General features: G+C 36.6%; 1 protein-coding gene across 2 annotated transcripts in view; it reads left to right on the forward strand.

Moving 5' to 3' along the window:
- The window catches only part of LOC118192014 (hemocytin-like), a 342,722-nt gene that overhangs the window by 93,291 nt on the left and 226,800 nt on the right, over positions 1–22,631 (forward strand). For both annotated transcript variants that reach the window (XM_085819309.1, XM_085819312.1), the window contains exons 21-23: positions 6,734–6,996; positions 18,667–18,848; positions 20,065–20,327. In XM_085819309.1, coding sequence (XP_085675435.1) covers positions 6,734–6,996; positions 18,667–18,848; positions 20,065–20,327 — 708 coding nt within the window. The remainder of the gene's footprint in view (positions 1–6,733; positions 6,997–18,666; positions 18,849–20,064; positions 20,328–22,631) is intronic.

The following is a 22,631-nucleotide window of genomic DNA, read 5'->3' on the forward strand; positions in this document are numbered from 1 at the left end:
ATTTGTCTTTATGTTATTAGGCCAATAATGACCTACGCTTCACCAATCTGGACGACAATTACTCTCCAGGAACTTAATCAATTACAAGTGGTGCAGAACAGATACCTGCGTATCATCACATATATCCACTTTTTGTAAGCAATAAGTGTCTTCATGATGACCTCAAAGTAGAACCCCTAGCGAAGTTCTTACGCAAGATTAATAAGCAAGTCTATCAAGACTCACAAGATTACAACATTGTCAATCATTTAATCTCTTCAGCTACGGAATTCTGCAAGAACATCGGCACTTGCGCCCTCTTCACGGCTTAAGGTACACATAATTTAAAACTGTTATTACAACTCTATATTGTGCAAATTCAAACATTCTAAATCTTTTTCCTACTTTTGTAGGACTTTCTGCTACTTTAGCATGGCATATACTTGTAAATATTATGTAAATAGTGGTCTATTTTCTGGGGAAAATGTGTATTTTTTGTTTTACGTACTGTATTCTGTAAAATGTGTTTTTTCACATCCCTCACGTGACAAAGGAGACACGCCCTCTCTAATTTTCATCCTGTTCTTTGGACCCACTCAAACATTTCTATACTTGCATCACTCCTTGAAGCATCTATGTTACGATATCCGGTATACAGCTTCCATATTTGACGAGCTAGACGCGGCGAAAGCGGCAACTGGAATTGGACTTCGAAAAAAGTGCTTAGGAGTCCTTACTGGCACGTGTTTGCCTTCTGGCTACTTCTTGATACGCTCGGCTGTATACTACGCGTCTGTTGAGAATCGCCAGCCGGTTAATTTAAGGGCTAACTACGCTAGGTATTTGTGTCTAGCTTTGGCTAATTCTATTTAGTTTAGTATTAGATTAGTTTATTAAATTCTTATCCTGATTTAAAAGGCCGAGAAGGGGCTTATGTTATTATTTCTTTGAGTGAATAAAAGGGTAGTTCAATCCTTCTCGAGTCTTTACGTTGTAGATACTTGAACTCAGCGATAATTCGCTACTTAGTTCACTAGGTTTCTCGACGTTATATCTAGATAAAATATTCGAGAACATCATAAGTTATTTGTCTGAGTTCACATATAAATAATTTTTTGCAATCTCCCCAGTCTGTAGTTGGTCTTAAGTAGATAACACTCGTGTGTTTAGGTATAATTAATTAATTAGTTCTTTGCGTTGAAATATTTCGAGTTATTTTTATTTTCTTTAAGTTCATTTGCTCATTACATATTTATTACAGAATTTTACTGTAGTTGTTTCGTTGTTCACGCAAAAATTTCTCTAAGAATGCATGTGTCTCAGTTGAACTGTCAAATCATTAGCTTTACTGAAGCAGAAAACATAACAAATGTGCATTGCTCTTGCCGATACACGAACTCCTGATATTCCGATTGCCAGCTGGAAGTGTTTTCCAATTACAGCAGGAAAGCATGCATGCGGTAAGGAGCGAGAAAAATATTACAGAATGATGAGACGGAACTTCTGATAAGTTTAATTTTTGAATCTGAAAGTAAAGTGAAATTAAAGAATTATAACAAAAATGCAATAAATATTTCGAATTTTTTTTCGATTCTTATGAATTTTAATTAAAACAAACAATTATTACCATAAATGTTTGCATATGGTATACCTCCAAATAGTTCCAAAATATTGCAGATATGGTATCGCATAGCCAAATGTGATGACAGAAAAATGCATTAAATATAAAGCCACTACTGCATTTCTTCGTAACACATTTCCTACAAACTCTCATCCAGTACTTCAAAAGTTTTTTTTAAAGGTTTTTTCAAAAGAAACAAATTACAGTAAAAAGTAAATTTGCAGTACTACAAGTTACTTACGTTACCTCAATTTTTGTTATCAGGTATAAGGAAATCAGAATTCTTTCCTGAAGGTAGTTCGACATCCGAAATATACGCAAACCAAAGCAATTTTATCTATAGGAATTAATGTAAAATTAATTAATCCCTTCCCTAATTACAAAGGAATGCTTAGAAAGGCCAAATATGGTGCAACTGTGGCACGTATTAATTTCCAAATGTGGTTATACGAAAATGCATTAAATATACACCCATCTTCAAAATACTGCATGCTTTAGAAACACACTTCCGTCAACGCTCATGCAGTGCTTTAAAAATATTTGGAAAAAAAGGTTTCAAAAATAAACTGTAAAATGTAACAGATAAAAAAAGATAACAGATAACAAAAATAACAGTAAAATGTAAATATGCAGCACTACAACTTACTTGTGTTACGCCAATTTTTGCTACCACTTACAGCGAAACCTTAATTCGTTCCTGAAGGCAGTTCGGCATCCGAAAACATAAACCAAAGCAATTTTCCTCATATGAATTAAAATCCTAAATGAATCCTAAATGAATTAATCCGTTCCCGGATTCCAAAGGATTGTCTAGGAAAGAGTATTTTGTAATGTAAGTTCACAACATTACAAAATACCTAAAATGAAATTCATAATACCTAAAAAATACACTATATTATCCTATACACTATATTTAACACAATACTAAGCATAAAATAGAAAAACTTGAATTAAATTTCACCTTGTCTGTAGGAAGGAAGGTTGACGACAGAAGTATAAACGCATAAAAAGCAAAGTACAGAACTTTATTGTTTGAAGGGAAACTCCTGTTCCTTAAAAATATCAGCTAGCGTCTGTCTTTCTGAGTTTTTCTATTTTCTTTTCTTCTAGCACCAGTCCTCTCTACTTGAGAAACTTTAAGTCTTTCCCCCCATTAAAAATTTATCCACTGTGATTTGTTTCTGTCTATTTTTCAAAATGTTTTTAAAGCAAGGTGTGGCATGTAATGCAAGACATTTCATTGTCATTCCAAATGGCTTACTACTGCTTTATCAGGATAATAATGTTCTATGAACCTTAGCATCTTACCCCATTTTGCACAAATTTTGCGGATCAGTTAAATTAGGAGTACCTACACTTCTGTATTCTTCTCCTGAAGACCTTCCTTCCAACTACATTAAATATACACTCTTTTGCAAAATTCGAAGCACCAAGAAGGACTTTTGCGGTCGTAAGGAAATTTGGTATGCAAAAACATCTTGATAGAACATGCAAATGGATCAAAGTTTCAAGGCAAATGAACAGGAATTCCTATCATTGCGTACATTTCTAGTGCGCAATTCGCAAAGTTTATATTTTGCGGAGCCAGTAACAGAGACGGAAAATTTCTCTTTTTTTGTTGCTGCCATTGTAATTCTGTAAAGAAGCAAATAAAGATGCCATTACGATGATATCGAAGACCTTACAGACAAGTAAACGACTTCGAACGTGGTCGCATTGTAGGGTTGCGTGAAGCTGGGTGGTCATACCGAGCAATAGGCCGCCACCTGCTGTGCAAAGATGTTGGCAGCAATGGTTGCTGACGAAATGAAAGCTCTGGAAGGCCAAAGAGCACAAATGCTAGGCAAGATAGGATGACTGTTCGTCAGGCCCGAACCGCCCCAACGGTATCATTGTCGACTATTCAAGGCACTACAGCCACGTCTATACCTCCCGTGGTACCGTCCACCATCTCACGGCGCTTGTCTGAGGTGGGGTTACGCTCAAGAGGCCTTTAAGACGTTTGCCTTTGACCCCGCAACATCGGCGGAGTCGTTTGGAGTGGTGTCACAGTCGATCATCATGACTGCCATCAGACTGGCATCGTATACACTGATGTGACAAAAGTCATGGGATACCTCCTAATATTTTGTCGGTCCTCCTTTTGCCCGGCGAAGTGCAGCAACTCGACGTGGCATGGATTAAACAAGTCGTTGGAAGTCCCCTGCAGGAATATTGAGCCATGCTGCCTGTATAGACGTCCATAATTGTGAAAATGTTGACGGTGTTGGGCACGAACTGACTTCTCGATAATGTCCCATAAATGTTCGATGGGATTCATGTCGAGCGATCTAGGTGGCCAGATCATTCGCTGGAATTGTCCAGAATGTTCTCCTAACCAATCACGAACAATTGTGGCCATGTGACATGGCGCATTGTCATCCATAAAAATCCCATCGTTGTTTGAGTACGTGAAGTCCATGAATGGCTGTAAGTGATCTCCAAGTAGCTGAAAGTATCCATTTCCAGTCAATGATCGTTCAGTTGCCCCAGAGGACCGAGTCCATGCCATTTAAAAATAGCCCAGACCATTATGGAACTACCACCAGCTTGAACAGTGCCTTGTTGACAACTTGGGTCCATGGCTTCGTGGGGTCTGCGCCACACTCGAACCCTACCATCAGCTCTTACCAACTGAAATCGTGACTAATCTGACCAAGCCACGGTTTTCCATTCGTTTAGGGACCAACCGATATGTTCACGAGCCCACGAGAGTCGCCGCAGGCGATGTCGTGCTGTCAGTAAAGGCACTCGAGTCTTCTGCTGGCATAGCCCAAGGAAGACAAATTTCGCCGCACTGTCCTATCGGACACGTCCTTCGTAAGTCCCACATTGATTTCTGCGGTTATTTGACGCAGTGTTGCTTGTCTGTGATCATTGACAACTCTACGCAGACGTCGGTGGTCTCGGTCGTTAAGTGCAGGTGATCGGCCACTGCGCTGCCCATGGTGGGATGTTATGCCTGAAATTAGATACTCTCGGCACACTCTTGACACTGGGGATCTCGGAATGTTGAATTCCCTAACGATATCCGAAATGGAATGACCCATGCGTCTAGCTTCAACTACCATTCCGCGTTCAAAGTCTGTTAATTCTCGTCGTGCGGCCATAATCACGTCAAAACCTCTTCACATGAATAACTTGAACACAAATGAAAGCCCTGCCAAAGCACTTCGCATTTATACATTTTCTACGCGATATTTACTGCCCTCTGTATATTTGCATATTGCTATCCCATGACTTTTGTCACTTCAGTGTAGTCACTCTCGAATCAGATGATCACTGTGTTCGTGTCTGGAGAGGACGGGGCCAGCGGTTCCAATCAGCCTTTGTTTTACAAAGGCATGCAGCCATAACCCCTGATGTGATGGTGTGGTTCTTATGACAGCAGGTCATCTTTAGTCATCCTCAGTACATCTTTAACAGCTCAATGAGCTGTACACATATTCAGTTTCATCAAAAACAACCATTTCCTTCATGGTGCTTCGATGTTTTTGCAAAAGAGTGTATTTTGAAATATCATTTGATTTGCTGCTGGCTTACTGCTGCTGCTGGCTTGCCATTACATATTATTCATCATCCAAGACATTTTTTGCTTGTAAACTTTTCATAAATCAAGACGTTCATGAACCAAAGTTTCACTATATTGCTTTCTTTAACATATATAGCTGGAACCTCTAGTTGGTGATTTGTTTTCTGTAGTATCGCTTTATCTTTAAATAAAAAGAAAAAAATCTTATGTGACCAGCAAAAGACCTCCCTTCAATTCCATATTAAGACATGAAATTCAGTAAGGTCATGAAACTGTCAGAATAGCGACGAGCTTTAAGTAAACTGTCACTTACCGTTGTTCGTTTTTAAATAAGATCTTACTTGTTAATAAAGTTTATTGCTAATATTAATTATAAACACCATTCATTTTTTCATCTTTTCTTCCAGACAACGGACAGTGATAACTGTAGGTAATCATCTACACGTCTCCTCTCATGTTTTGATGTATAGTGCTTTGATCATATAGTTTTTCGGATTCACAAATCAATAATTTAACAATCTCAACAATTTTAAAAGCAGCATACCCTTAATGTAGTTCTATATTCGCTGTACTACTTATATTTGCCGTATTATTTCTTAAAAACTAACATATAGCGATAATATACGGTGGTAGGTATCGTTTTATTTAAAACGTGTTTCAAAAGGGAGGGCCCTTAACAAACACGAAAGGGAGGCGAACATAAAATTGTGATCTTAAGATCCTTTAATTGCATCATAACGAGAGCTCATCTTAAACAATGGGCTTATTCTTGTTGCATTTAGCATAATTCCAAGAATACATTTAATTTTCATTAATGCAATAAGTCGTTCTCATTCACATATTTATTTTAAAAACCAAATATCATGTCATAAGAAGTCTGGGATTATCTCATTATATAATTTTTTACGAACGGCTGATCAGAGCTTCAAGGAAAGTATCACTTCCATTTTAATCAATTTCAGCCAAATTCTAATATGTTTTTTCCGATGATAAGAAAATCTTAAACATCAAACTTAAAAAGCTCTTTATTATATTTTATTATAGTTTTGTATTAAAAATGTTCCCTGTACCTTCCTGTAAAATACCGCTTCCGGTTGTTCAGTTTTATCCAAAATCTAATCAACTTCCTCAACTGTGAATGTACAAAGCTTAAATAGGCAAGATGGAAAGTTTATGTAAAGTTAATCGTGGGCGAAAACCTTGTCACACACATAGACACACAGATAGAGAGTTATCACTGTAAAAATAATAAAAATATGCTGTTGGACCCCTAATCCGTGCTCATTCATTAAAAGCTCACTATTGAATTTTTGGACCGAAGCATTACCTTACCTATGTATATACAGGTCGGCTGAAGGAGAAAAGAACAGAATGAAAGAAAGTGTCGCTTAATCATCATAACTTCGGCTATATTTTTACAGAGGAAAATGAGTTAAACTTCATTTTTGCATGAGTTATCTTGACGTTATTTAAAGAATCGTATTACTAAAAACATTAACATTTTGAAAGCATTATTCTAATTTATCACATGTAATAGAATAAAATATGTGAAATCTTTCTAGCTTCTGCTCAGAGGGTTCTTGGCAGTGCACCGAGAAAGTGTGTCCGGGTGTTTGTTCCTCATGGGGCGAATCTCACTTCAAGACCTATGATGGAAAGATCTTTGATTTTCAAGGGGAATGCGAATATATTCTTAGTAAGGGCAAGATGAAGGGCGCTTCTTTTACTCTTTCTGTGCAAAATGTGCCATGTGGAACGAATGGCATCACATGCAGCAAGTCATTCACGCTGGATTTGGGGCCTACTACTTCGGAATATAGTACCAGTAAGTAACATAAATAGTTGTGGTTCTAGTAAGAAATGGTATCGTGAGAAAATAAATAGGTAAGCACATTCTCTTAGAGTGAAATACTTTCATGTGATATTACGAAATTTGGTATGTAAAAAATAGCACTAACGGAACATCTTTTGATAATTAAAATCACGATTCATTAAAATTTATTTGTGATCATATATGATAGGCAAACATGAGCGAGCATTCGACAGCATACAAAATCCCTTGAACTTGAACTCAGTTAATCGGAAATGTAAAATAACGGCGCTTTTGAAGGTCTGAATTGAAATCCGAAATTAAATTCAATGATTAAAAAAAATATGTATTGGCTAAAAACCTGAACACATCAGTATGGGAAACACTTTTGTTATGTTTCTGTTGCCCAAAGCAACAAGCCTTATCCTACCAACGAATTAACTAAAATATGGTATATAAATTGCTGATCGCATTTTATTCTTCGATGTTTGAAACTTGAAGATAGTGTCTATTTCTTTTGGAGAAAATTCCCATTGAATATGGAATGCATTTTTGCTGTGTTTTGCACTCAGCCTAACAAGCTTTTGAACCATGCAATTAACCCGAATATAAAAAGATACTACCAATACCTTTATATGTATCTATGTATGAACTTTAAAGGTACTGTCCACGTTTTCACGTTGAAAGACGCCATATTTAACTCTTGCCAGGAAAGATGTAAAATACATCACTTTACGTCGCGGTTGGTGCAAATTGTGACATTTGGCCATTCTCGTAGATGATGATGGGCTAACCAGCGGCCGAGCGGTAAAGTCGCTGAACACTGGTAGTTCGGTCCGAGGTTCAAATCCCACGAACGGGCTGGCTGCATGGGCGTTTTCGTGGTTTTCCCCATGTGTAACGTGTATACGAGCCAGTTTCCCTTAGAAAGTCCTCCACGAAGGCTTCCCTGTCCTTAGGAAGATAGCCCTAGTGTGCTTTGCCATAATTAAATAAACCAAACCAACCGTAGATGATGAGTTGAGTGACAAAGATTCTCTTGATTTTTAAACACGTCCTGCACCCGTTGCCGATATCTTAAATTTTGTTACATATTCGAAGAAGGCTAGTATTAGTAAAGAGGAAACGTAAGCTCGGTTGGATGTAGGAATTACTCTTTCTGTCATACTCTGTTAATATGATGGCGAAATAATTGGACACTATAGATTTATGGTCATGTCTATAGACGATGAGTCGAGTGACGAAGATTTTTCTTGGCTTTATAACATGTCTGTCATCCGTTATCCAACGTCTTAAAGAAATTAGTGTTAGTGAGGTAGAAGTGCAGACTTGGATGGATGTAGATAATTATGTTCCTGGCTCACTTTCTTAAGATGACGATGAAATAACCGGACATATACTGAGAAATGAGAAATTGAGTTTATTTTCGCAACGCACATAAAGGATATCTGTCTGATAGGAGGGATGCCTTCGTGCAGGAATTTCTAAGGAAAACGGATTTTGTGTACATGTTACACATGGAGAAAACCCGTTCTTCTGGATTCGAACCCAGGTTGGAACTACCAGTGTTCAGCGATTTTACCGGTCAGCCGCTGGTGGACCAGGATGAAGATGAGGACGACGTGCAGAATAAGAGAGTTATAAGGAAGAAAAGACGAAGAATTGCAGACATTCCTAAGCTTTGACAATCAATATTATGTCAGTGCATGACGTTACGAAGCTTCAATGTATACACAGGATATTTTTAAAACTCTAGCCACAGCCTCTTAAGTAGGCAGATATTCAAATTTATATGTCATCGCACTAAAAAATTCATAACAGCCATGTGATAATATAAATGATAATTTTTATATGTTTTTTAATTTTTTTTGGGGGGGGGGGAAATAAAATCCTATGTATGTAGAGTTCTTTTTAAATAAGAGCATGAGAGCACGATCATGGCATTGTACATGCTTTTATTTTAATAATAAGAAATAAAAATAATAAAGATAAACTAAGTAAAGATTATGTAATGATGCACAATCACAGACAGTCCTTTCACACAGAGTTCCTTCGGCGTTGATAGAATATATTAGTTCCCAGCTAGTTTTAAATAGTATGATCATCTAAAGTCATCACAGCTAAAGGTGAAAAATCAAAAGAAGACCGTCTGTCTTCTTCAACTCTTGAAGGCATACGAGCCGTCTGCTCGCATCTACGCTCCACTCTCGACCACGTCTGGAGGCTATATCTCGCTGTCTGGAATGATTCGTGCTGAGCTATGCTGATGACGTCAGCTGGTATTCTAATTCAGCATCGGGCGTTGATGATTCCCACAGCTTCGGCCAGCCTGAAGAGGCATCGTCCTCGATGTCTATTGAATGGACATCACTATCATGTACCTGCAAAGATAATAATAATAAAAAAAAAAAAAAAAAAAAAGAGTATCAGGTCTTTAGGTTTTGAGCTGATACAAACATCAAATCAATTTGACCATGGCTTCATATGGTCAGCCGCAGTAGATGTCAAATTCGGTCCTTCATGGCATCCTACTTTTTCGACTTCATATCTGTCATTTGGTCTAACAGATTTATACGGTCCATGAAACTTTGGTCGTAGTTTCAAGCCAGTCCCATATTGAGTTTTCTGAATGGCTACCAAGTCGCCAATCTTGTACAGTTTCGGTTTCTTACGTTTTTTGTTGAATTGCTTTCGATTTTCTTCTTGTATCTTCAAAATGTTGTTTTTCGCATCTTCTCTCATTTCATCACGTTCTTGCATCAACTGCTTTAAATATTCTTCATTCAATATCTCACTAATTCTCAGATCTTCTTTATTCTTCATTTTCGTGCCTATGAGAAGCTCAAACGGTGAATATTTTGTACTACTCGTAGTTGTGCTGTTGATTATTCTCTGGACATCTGAAACATACTTAAACCATTTCGTTGAATCTTCATGTGATAATTTCGACAAAACAGGAATCAAAATTCTATGAATTCGCTCAATCTGTCCGTTACCTCTTGGAATACTGGTAGTAATTTTGACATGTTCTATAACTTCTTCAGTACAATACGCTGAGAATTCTTTCTATGTAAAGGCACTACCTCGATTGAAATGATTCTGGCTGGATTTCCAAATACAGTCTGTTGTTGCTTCAATTTTGAAATAACTTCTTGCGTAGTTGGTGATTTCACTGGATAGAACCAAGTAAATTTCGTAAAAGCATCGACAACAGTCAGAATGTGTTGGTATCTCTTGTTCATCGATAGAAGCGGTCCAATAAAGTCGATATGATACGTACTCAAGGGAATGTTTTCCTTCGGTACAGGATGAAGAAATCCTTCTGCTTTTCCTTCCTTCTTGTCGTACAGTATACATTCTATACAGTTAGCAATTACTTTTTCAACTTTGCATTTCAGTCTGGGAATATAGAATTCCTGCTCTACAGCATTCACAGTTTTATCTACGGCAAAGTGACCTTTTTTATGTACCTTCTGTATGATTTCGTTCTGTAAGGATTCTGGCACTACTAGCAGATCTTTACCATTTTCAAATTTGTACGAAATATCATTTCTCAAGAAGAATCCGTTTTCTTCTCCCTTCTCAACTAAATTCTTTATCAATTTCACATGTTCATCTTCATTCTGTTGTTGTGCTAACCGAATCTTCTCAGTTACATCGGATGTGTATGATGTTAAAATTAGATCATTTCTACTTAGAGCATCAGCATATTTCATTTGGCTTCCTGAACGATGTACAATTTCGTAATCGAATTCTTCAATAAACATTGCCCATCTTGCAATTTTAGGAATTAAATCTTTCTTATCTAAAGTTTTCTGAAAAGCACTACAATCAGTTACAATTTTGAATTTAGTCCCTAACAAATAGTTTCGAAATTTCTTCAGAGCTTCTATAACTGCAAGGGCTTCTAATTCGTAGCTACAGAGTTTCTCTTGCTGCGGTGAAGTTTTCTTACTCATATACTGAATTGGGTGATAATTACCATTGTCAGACAATTGGAGTAATACCGCACCAAAGCCTTGACTACTAGCATCAGTATGAAGTTCTAATGGATATCCTTGCCTAAATATATGTAGAACAGGTGCTTGAGAGAGAATTTCTTTTAATCTGCAAAAAGCTTCCTGTTGTTCGGAATCGAACTTAAAACCAATACCTTTTCTAAGCAATTCACTAAGAGGTTTAGCTATTTTAGCATAATGAGGAATGAATTTACGAAAATAACCTGTTAGTCCTAAAAAGCTTTGTAGTTGTTTACAGTTACGCGGTTGTGGAAAGTTTCGAACAGCAACAGTTTTGGAAGGTGATGGTCGAATAGTTCCGTTTTCAACTACATGTCCCAAAAATTCAATTTTACGTTTTAAGAATTGGCACTTTTTGAAATTTATTTGTAATCCATACTCCGAAGCAGTTTTGAATACTCTTTCTAATTTGTCTAAACATTCAACTTCATCTTTAGCCGGTATGGCTATATTATCCATATAAATAATTAGTACACCCTCATTTAACAAGTCACGAAATACCGAATAAATATACCTTTGAAAAACATTTGGACTGATACATAAACCAAAAGGAGCTTTAAGAAATTCATAAATACCATTATGCGTTAGAAATGCGGTATATTTGGTGCAATTTTCATCTATGTCTACATGGAAAAAGCCATTTTTCAAATCTAGTGTCGTGAAGACCTTTGACTGTTCTAAACGATCAAGTACTTCCGGAATTAAAGGCAGTGGAAATTTGTCTTTAATAATCTTCTTATTTAATTTCCGATAATCGATGCGTAATCTTTTAGAATTATCACTCTTGTTACACAAAACAATAGGAGCTGCGTAGTTAGAGTTGCTAGGTTTTATTATTTTTTCTTTCAGCCATTCCTTAATTTGATCGTCAACAATTTTTTGTTCCGCGAAAGACATGTATCTTCTATTTTGGCAGACAGGAATATCATCGCATAAATTTATTTGCATCTTGTCTATTTTGTCAGATTGTCTATTTTTCCGAGGCTGGTATGAATTGATTAAATTATACAGTCTTTCTTTATGTTCCGCATTTGAAATGTGCGATAAATCAATCTCGTTGACAGAAATAGCATTCACCAGATGTGGGGGGAAAGGTAATTAAACGTCGATCCACTTCCGCTTTCGGAATTTTTGTTTACATTAACAGAGACGCCAGACAACTGAGAAAGATCATAAACATTATTTAATGACACAGCAATATTCAAATTTCCCATAACGCAACGAACGTTAGAATTTCGAGATGACTCAGCAGTTATCAAGTTTACATTACTTTTATTCCGATGATAAATTATTTGAAGGCCATTCTCGGTAAAAGAGAAGTTAAACTGATTCAATACATCCAAACCTAATACAATTTGATTACATAACGACTTGACCACATAAATTTTCGTGCGAAGTGAAAAACTATCAATTGAAATATCAGAAATAAAAAAGCCGATGGGGTACGTTTGCTTTGATTCAATTCCGTTTAATGTGATATCGCTACAATTTAAATTAGGAGAACCAATCTGCTTGTGTAACTCTACGCTGCATATCGTTACATCCGAACCAGTGTCGACTAGACTATCAACTAAATGATTATTTATTCCTACAGTCTTCATAATTCTATCCTTGTCAGAAATTCGTTGTAATAAAGCTGCTTGTTGTGTCTCGGGGTTCTGCTCTGGACAGTCATTTGATTTATGCCCGAACTTCTTACATTTAACACATTTTATACCCTTCGATTTGTTTACACAGTGCGAAGATAGATGCCTAGATGCCTAAATTCCTGGCAATTAAAACATTTGACCTTATTAACGTTAGATTGATTTCGGTTTGATGACGAAAGCTTACTTCTATCTTTAACTTGAGTGTCTACTTTCGGTTTTGGATTTTTAAACTTATCATTGTCCGATCTCATTTTATCATAAATTTTAAGCCTCTGTTTAAATTAAGTTATCGTTTCGCAACCATACAGTATAGTTTTCCTCTCCACAGAATCGGGAATACCATCAATGACATATTTAATTAATGAAGCATCTTCAATGCTGCCTCGCGAACACATTTCTTTCATTTTCAAAAAATACTCATCTAAAGATTCATTAGGCATTAATTTACGCTTACATAACATTTCATGCAATTCAGCAGAATTAAAAGCTTTTTCATATTCAGATTTCAAAAGCTTTTTTAACTTACACCAGTCATTAACTTTAGGTTCACTCTGAATAAATAGTTTCGCTTTACCTTTTAATGATCTTTTAGCAAAAACTAATTTATGCAAATCACTTAATTTCAAAGAGTTTATAACATCTTCAAATTCATCAATCCATTTATCAACATTTTCATATGCATTACCAGAAAAGGGATTAACAATACTTTCAATATCCGAAAAACTAAAATGAGTTTTAAAATGATCTTGAATTATAAGCTGCATACTGTTATTTACTTGAGACTCGTTAGAACCAGGATTGTCTATTTGATTATCATCAAGCATTACTTCAGAAATTTTATTAATAGCTTCATCCTCAATATCACTAATTGAATACTAGAAGAATGTGGTCCCTTGGTGGTCTAAGGAAATTGATCGTTATAGAAAGCATGTAAATGCTGCTAGGCGTAGATTCCAGAGAGAAAGAAACTGTCTTCTTAAAAATATTTATAAAATTAAATATTTCGAATTGCGGCATAAGTACAAGGCTAAATTAGCTAATGCTAAGCTTGAGTCGTGGAGAAATTTTCTCTCAACTATTACTGTTCACAATGTCTGGAAATCTATATATAAGTATGGGATTAAGACAAATTTTGCGAAAAGAATTGAGATTTCCGGAATTAAACTTACGGATGGCAGTGTTACTTCGAGTTTGAGTGATACAATTGTTGCTATAATGACAAAGAATTTCCCAAGAGATAATGCGCGTGATGATAGAAATTCTCATAGAACTATGCGCACTGTGTCTGCTGGACCTTATATTTCTTTATGGACTGTCCGTTCTCTGCTTCAGAAGTTAACAGTGTTATTAAAAATCTCAAGAAGAACAAATCACCTGGGCTTGACTCTCTTTCTAATGAAATTGTACAGCACTTTCATGCGGTGGATAGCACATTTCTACACAGACGTTTCAACCTTTGTTTACAATTAGCAGTTTTTCCAGCACAACGGAAGAGAGCTCGGGTTGTTTTGATTCCTAAAACTTTAGATACAAGAACCCCTTATCTTAATAATATTAGATGCATTAGTCTTTTGCCTACTTTGGGAAAATGTCTTGAAACTCTCTTTATTAACAGAATAAATTGGTATTTGAGACAAAAATGCTTTTATAATGATTCTCAGTTCGGATTTACTCCTCGGAAGTCCGCTGAAGACGCCATTATTCGCCTTTGTAATATCTTGCAGTGGGCAAAGAAAATGAAGTATACTACACTTCTTATTTTCCTGGATTTCAAAGGAGCTTTTGATAATGCTTGGTGGCCATCTATCTTAAAAATTTTAAAAGATGCTGGTATACCACATAATATCTATAACCTTCTTAAAAGCTTCTTGAACGAGAGGACTGCTGAGCTTCAGCTTGGGAACGAAGCTAAGGTTCTTTCTCTAGAAAAAGGCTGTCCTCAAGGCTCTGTATCTGGACCTTCTCATTGGAACATAATCATAAATGATTTTTTAAGTCATCTCGACGGTTGTTTAAAAATTGCGTTTGCAGACGACTTACTATTAATTTTCCAAGGAAGGATTTTGAATAACATTCTTTTGAGAGCACAAGAAGTTCTAGATTTTGTCTCCAGTTGGGCGATTTCTCAAACTCACTTTCAATCCTTCAAAAAGTAAAGCTATGTTTGTCCCCAGTACGTTTGATGAACAAAATATTGCTTCTTTGATGCTCGATAATTCTCCGTTGGAATTTGTAGAAAATGTTAAATATCTTGTGTCATTCTTGACCAAAAATTAACATGGAAAAAGCACATTGAATTCCTTTCTTCTAAATGTGAAAAAATTATTAATGGCTTTCACCAAATTGCCAAAAATACTTTTGGAGTAAGCTACGATGTTAAGAAACTCATGTATAAGCAGTGTATTGTACCTTTCATTTCGTACGGCAGTCGTGCTTGGGGACATGTTCTTGCCAAGAAGGTTAACAAAAGAAATTTAAGAAAGATTCAACGGAGAATTCTTCTTCGTATTATTAGTGGCTATAGAACCTTAAGCTATGAGGCTACTTTTGTTCTTGCAGGAGTTCCGCCTATTGATTTTGAAATTGCATATAAGAATAATATTTTTGAGTCATTGGCAACTCATGCTTCGGAAGACTGTATTAATGGAATTGTCCCCTTCACTGATCTTCCTCATCCCGCTTCTTTAGAACCCATAAATTTCTGCGATTATAAAGAGACTTTCTTTCTTTCCACCGACAGCGAGGCAGCCGGTCCACTGGGTAGTTAGCATATCGGCCAGGTAGCCCCGCTGACGGAAATAACTTGAACAAAAGACACACTTATAAATACATATTGTGCTCAAGACGATTGCTGGGGGCAGTGCAAACAAATGCTGGACGAAGACGATAGTGCATGATGGAAGAAGGGTGCATTGCGGGCGTGAAGAATAATTCCAGTTACATATTTACAGAGTAATGGATAGGTGGTTACAAATACTAAAAGTAATAAGAAGTAAAATACTAGAAAGTAAAACAATGCATAAAATAAAAAAAAGGCAAAACAGTGGAAACAATACATAAAATAAGGCAAAATACATAGTTCAAGGTTCATAATTCAAGGTTTACAGTTCAAGAAGATAAATATATACAGGGAATAAGAAAAGCCGAATAAGCTAACTTAAGATAAAATTAGTTCGCTACAGGTACAGAGCATACAGGGGCTGTGCTGGTGACGAGGATGGTGGCTGAGAATTACTCCAGCCTGTCTGAGAGTATGCGTGCAATGTTTATGCAATCGCATATGCGTTTCAATGCATTGCGATTTTTTGAAGTAGCTTCGGCCCATGCATGTATGTGGTTTGCTACTGGTTGCCTAAGATGATATTTAGCGGTCTCTCTGCAAGCGAACAGATAGTGGTCCGGATCTCCTACCATCCCGCATGAGCAATGCTCGTTTTCGCGTCGTCTGAAGCGATGCAGGTAAGTCATGAAGGGACCATGTCCTGTTAGATACTGAGTGAAGTGAGACGAGCCAGATTTTAGAAGCCGGCAGACTTTTGGAAAAAATCTGTAAACTCTTCTGCCGGTGGTTTCTGTCTCCCACAGATGTTGCCAACGTTCATACGGTTTTCTTTACAGATGGCAGCAAGATGAACAACAAGGTTGGCCTTGCATTTGTTCTTTTTGAAGGCCATTCCGAGATTTGTTTTCTTAGACACCGTATACGGAATGAATGTACAGTTTTTCAAGCAGAACTTCTGTGCATTTATCTTGCCGTCAAATGGATCCAGGATCATGGGACAACATCCTCAAAGTACCTTATTTGTTCTGATTCTCTTTCTTCTCTTCAACTTTTGAACAGTATTACCAGCTGCGATAAATTAGTTATCGAAACCCTAGTAACTGTTAGTTCACTTAGAATTAGAGGTATTGATATCTGCTTTGCTTATGTGCGTGCTCATCATGGTTTCTACGGAAATGAAAGAGCTGATTTCTTAGCTAAAGATGCCTTAAATTTACCCATTGATATCAACATTAGCATTCCAAAGAGTTATTGGAAGTCCTTTCATTATAAAAAGCTTTTAGCTATGTGGAATGAGGAATACATTTCATATTGTAATGCTGACGTCACCAAAAAGTTCCTTCCTTCTATTTACCATAGACTGAATTCCGAGTCTTTCCTCTCGTTAAATTTTAAAGTGTCTCAGTTTTTATCTGGTCACGGTAAATTTGCAAGTTATCTGTTTCGTTTTAATCTACGATCAAACAATTTATGTGAATGTTCAAAAAGAGTTCCTCAGGATGTGGAACATTTGATTTTTCGTGCCCTACATTTGATGGCCCTAGATTATGCTTACAGAACGATTTGAAAATGTTCGGAGTGACTTGGCCAGTGAACTTATCTGTTTTCGTGAAGTCCAGACTGCTGTTCTCTGCTTTTGTTCGCTTTATTTATGAATGTAATTTTTAATGTTTATTTATACATGTAACCTTTAATGTTCTAGTTAACTTACTTCTGTAAGCCCCGTGTTGTACATATGTGGTGCACGGGGAGTCTGTATGTTCTCAAAGGAAAAAAAAAACAACTGGAGAATATCGACATTCTCTGATGAATGTCAACACATACCAAATTACGTCAGTGATAGACCGAATGTTTGGTTATATTTTTATACATTCATATAATCATCGGTTTAAGTCGAAGAGCACAGATGCTTTAGCACAGGCCGAAACGAGATGCCGAGAAGACAGACAGAAAGGAGTTGTGACTGTTGTGCAATTGAAGGTGTCATAACAGTCTGAAATTGCAATAAATAAGATTGTATAACGTTAGCCACATAACTGTGTAAATTAATTATTGACGTTATTTTCTTTTCTCATTTAGAATGTACTGTTCTTTTTAAGTTCAACAATTTATTTACATGAGCTCTTACTTTCTCCTATTTTGACACAGATCAAAATATGCTTTAATAATAAAGGATGATGTAAAAAGTAACAAAAATATTTTTATTTAACATTCACCATCAGTGCATGGCGAATGTCGACATTTGCTTGTAAAGTAAGAAATAACAATATTTAGCAAATATTTCGGACATACACCAAGCAACTATGTAAATGTTGACATTCACTGAAGAATGTCTACATTCTCCAGATTTCGGTATTTTAATGGTAACATTATAAGTACAATGTACGCATGCCACGTACGCCACGCAATTAGTATATTATTATTATTAGCACGTAATTAGCGTATGAATACAGCTTAACTTTTATTTTCCCTGTCACCATACATATTCCCATTACTTCCCATATATTTAGGTCAAATTTCAGGACATTCTGATCAGTGGTTCTTTTTTTTAACCGACTTTTGAATGTGGAATTTTTAATTATAATCACGTTGTATATTGAGTTATCCGGAACTGGTAAATTTCCGTTGCTGCCGGTTAAGAGAGATTCTACTTTTCTCTGAAACGAGTAATCTATGTGGCTCTTCAAGCACTTTTAATGAAATGTTTCTGCAGCGGCATCTCTTGCCGTGAATGCAGTGTAAGACTTACGTATACGCTACACAGTGTAGGATTTACGTACAAGCTATAGCTTAGGGCCCCTACTTTCTTGGGGGCCCCCAAAAAATTTAAAATATAGTATAACAGACTTATAAAGGGCCCCATATCTCAAATAGCTTATGGCCTCTAAATCCGGTCTCTTAAGTCTAAATCCGGCTCTGCATGAATGGCATAAGTATTCACTCTCGCTCATGTTAAAGATCTTTTCTTGACTCAGATGTTGGACCTATGACCCTCGAGGATACATGTTTTAACCCTTTCGGTAACAGTGATCACTAACAGCAGTCTTCTCATGGCGCCATCTGACTACTACAATTGCAACTAAAAAGCGTAATTTCTAAAAATAATTGTTTCATGACCTACAAATGACACCACCAAACAAACATGAGACATGAACTAAATGTCTTCCTTATTTCTAACGCCATAAAATGCGTACTCTGGAACAGTATAATTGTTCGGTTTTCTTTGTTTTTTCAGGTGAATACGAGAAATTGACTCTTAGTCGAGATGATCCTTTGCCAAAAGTGTCGTACAATTCCAGATTCGTCGTAATGGACGCTGGATTATTCGTTTTGGTGTTCAGCGATGTTGGAATATCTCTGCAATGGGACAGAGGTACACGACTCTATATTAATGCAGATCCAAAATGGAGAAACAGGGTAAGAGAAATTAGAAAATCTGAAGGTGAAGTTAAAATTCTTTTATTATTCGCAATATAAAATTGTAGATGAAATCTGCAAATATAATTATTTAATCTGTTATACGCATTAAACGATATGAAAAATTATTTTTCTCCTTTTCGTGTATTCTTTATCATATAAATTTGAAATAAACACTTAATGTATAAAAATCTTTGTTTAATTGTGTTTAATTTTCTGTTTTTTTTTTCGTCTCAATTACACGTTATCAATAAAAAAGCTCATAAAAAATGAATATCGTCAGTTCTTCATTAAATGCGCCAAGACAGGAAACTCAAAAGCAATTTTTCCCCTTATCTGCAATACATTTTTGGTTTTAAATGCAGAAAATCGCTCAATGATTTCTTTTTTCATCATTCTTGTTTTTAAAAGAGGGCGAAGAGTTTGTTTTATAATCTGCAAAAATTGTAGAACTAAATATCCGATTCATTTTTAGATGATGAAATTTTAAAATCATAAAGGTCAAATAATCTAAAAAATGGAGATATTTTCAAAAAAATTTTTTTTTTTTTTTTTTTTTTTTTTTTTTAAATTGCATTTTATATTTACAATCAACTTCTACTGCCATTCTGAAAAAGGATATTTTTTCCTTGTTGTTGGATGTTATAAGCTAGCCGTGGAGAAACGTGATCACATTAAGCGGCGCCTACTGTATTCTGTTAATAATCTGTTTGCTATCGTAAGAGAAAATTAGTAAGCAGTAAATTTTGCTTTTTAATGTCACCTTCAACAAGGATAGGCAAATTAAAAATGGTTTCTGAACTAAAAAACTGCTGCTTTGTTGTTTTTCCTACGATTCTTTCACAAAGTGAAACACACCTATTTAAATAGGAATACACACGTATTTGAATAGAAATACGAATTAATATGTTATCAAAATACATAGAGAGCCATATAGTTGCTTCTTACGATTAAATTTCGTTTTAAAACTATTTTATAGTTAAAGCAGAGCGCGAACTTAATTGTATTTGAATATTTTAACAACTTAACCAGTAACTTCTAATCGCCGTTTGATTTTTGTTAAGAGATTCTTAAAAAATTGTTCTGCCCTTTCAACGCCTCTACACAAGTTTTCATCTTTCTCGACTCTAAAAACTACAACCTAGTATTATTTTATTTATGTATGTATAAGAGAGAATGTTCTAAAATCAGAAAATTTCTTTCTTCTTCTCTACAGGTAAAAGGAGTATGCGGGAACTTCAATGATGACCAAACGGACGATTTTTTAACGCCCTCTGGTGGTATTCCAGAAGCAAGAGCCTCCATATTTGCCGACAGCTGGAAAATCCATGAATTTTGTCCTCTGCCTCAGACGGTTGAGGACATGTGTTCTGTACATCCGCAGCGACAGGGCTGGGCACAGCAAAAGTGTGGAATTTTGAAATCCGATGTATTTGCTCCTTGTCACTCTGCGGTCAAACTTGATCCTTATTATGAACGGTAAGACATTATTTTATGTGTTTACTGCGAGTTATTAGGTTTTCCGAAGTTAGACTATTGAACAGAAACTCATCTGTATTTGGACCATGCCTATTTAAATATGCTATCAGGAACCTCCGATGGTTTAATCTAACGGTCTCGACTCTGGGGGTATAAAATACACGAATGTGGGGTAACCTCTGTGAGTGGAGTAAGGTCTATAACTATAAACAATTTCTTGTGGTAGAACAAATGAACGCAAAAATTATTTGCGAGATGGTGCTTGCTCCTGCAGCTCAAAAAATACTTTTAAACGAGATTAAGGAGGCGGAGCGTTTTTCAGTTCCGACTGAAAAAAAACTTTTTTTTCTTCTTCCGGATTTTGACAGCCAAGAGATAGAAACGCTATACATACTGTTATAAATTTGCACGGGCAATGATGGTTTACGTTAGCAGAACGCTTTTAACTATCGTTGAACAGCGCCGTGAATGACTCAATGCACCATTTCGGCATATATATTCCATTACAAGTTAAGATAGCTCAGGACTGCTTCAATGGAAGAATCTGTAATACATATATTTCAGAATAAATTTGCTACAAGCACGTGAGCTGTTGGACGTGGCGTTGAATGTGAGGCAATTAACAGTTTGAAAGACTTATATGAGAAAGAAATACTTACATATTATTTTCAGAGAGTGCAGACACAGAAACCTGATGATAATCCTCTGCATGTTATTTTTGCCCGCTGGTACCTGCAACAGGTTGCAACCAATTTTCGTATGTCTTATTCACTTATGAGAGTTCGTTTCTACGTTCGCGTATGTTTAAAACCCACAGTTTTCATCTTTAGGCCCACAATTATCTGCATGGCACGAGATCATAGGGCTACCAGGAATGATTCTGGTATTTGTGTTTCGGTTCGCACCGTATACAACTATTTAAAACCGTGCATCTTACCTAGTAATTTGAACGGTTGCACGTACAACACCTTGTAGAGACATTAGGATTTTTTGGAAGTAGGCAAGATGAAAAATTAGCAATCGCCTTCGTGGGGAATCGAACCGCGGACCTCTGGATTCCGGCCTGGCGTGCAGAACTACTACACCACGAAGGCACGCTAGAAAGGTGGAAGAAATACCTTATAACCTTCCTGTAAGGATTTCTGATGTTCTTCCAGTTATTTTCACATAAATGTGGTTCAGTTACGATGGAGTGGCAGCTCACTTCAGGCGTAACGTCAGAAATTACTTCGATGTTACTTACAGACCCCACCGGATCGGACAAAAGGGACCTATTCCTTTGCCACTATTACCAGATCTCAAATTCATGGATTTCATCTTTTAGAGGGGCATATTAAGGTCATGATCTACGAAAATTCCTTTGAATTCCATCAATATCTAGTATCAAGTAACTGAGATCATTGTTAATGTACGCCAACGCATTGTGTCTACGCTGTGAATCTTTTATTGGTCATCGCACATTTGAACAAAACGCTGAATCGTTAAAATGTTTGTTTCTTTTGGCTTTACCTGTCTTTTTTAATTCTTTGTTATTCTTACCTTCCATACCCATTTCATTACAGATTCTGTTTCTTTCGGTCTTCAGGCCCACCAGCGACCGAGCGGTAAAGTCGCTGAACAATGGTAGTTCGGTCCGAGGTTCGAATCCCGCGAACGGGCTGGCTGCATGGGTGTTTTCGTGGTTTTCCCCGTGTATAACGTGTATACGAGTTAGTTTCCCTTAGAAAGTCATCCATGAAGGCATCCCTCCTCTTAGGCAGATAGCCTTCGAGGCTTTGCCATAATCACACACACCACAACAATCACACACTTATTTCGGTCTCCTCTACATTTTTGACAGATATTTTAGAATTCCCTGTTCTTGTCAGAACAAAGTTCAATGGAAAGTGTTACAGAAAACAGGACCCCCCCCCAAAAAAAAAGAAAGGAATAAAAATGCGTTTAAAAAGCGTTGTTTGTAATGTGTTTAAAAGTGTTTTTTACTTATTACGTGCTCCGCCCTTAGGGACCTCCACGGGGCAGGGAGAGGGAGGTATGCCCCGTGGAGGTCTTTTTAAAGGAAACTGGCTTAACTCGTATTTGCGTTACACATGGGGGAAACCCACGAAAACGCCCATCCAGCCAGCCCGTTCGCCGGGATTCGAGCCCCGAGCCGAACTACCAGTGTTCAGCGGCTTTTACCGCTCGGCCGCTGGTGGGCTTTAAAAAGTGTTGTTCGTAAGTTTCTTAAAAGAACCTGAGTTCTCAGAACGTTTTTATTTGGAAGATCGCGCTACGGTATTTTCTTGTTCTAAATCTTTGCAG

This window comes from Stegodyphus dumicola, chromosome 1 (assembly GCF_044657685.1).
Source record: "Stegodyphus dumicola isolate Sdum_Otavi_A_Nest chromosome 1, ASM4465768v1".
In the NCBI taxonomy this organism is placed as follows: Eukaryota; Metazoa; Arthropoda; class Arachnida; order Araneae; family Eresidae; genus Stegodyphus; species Stegodyphus dumicola.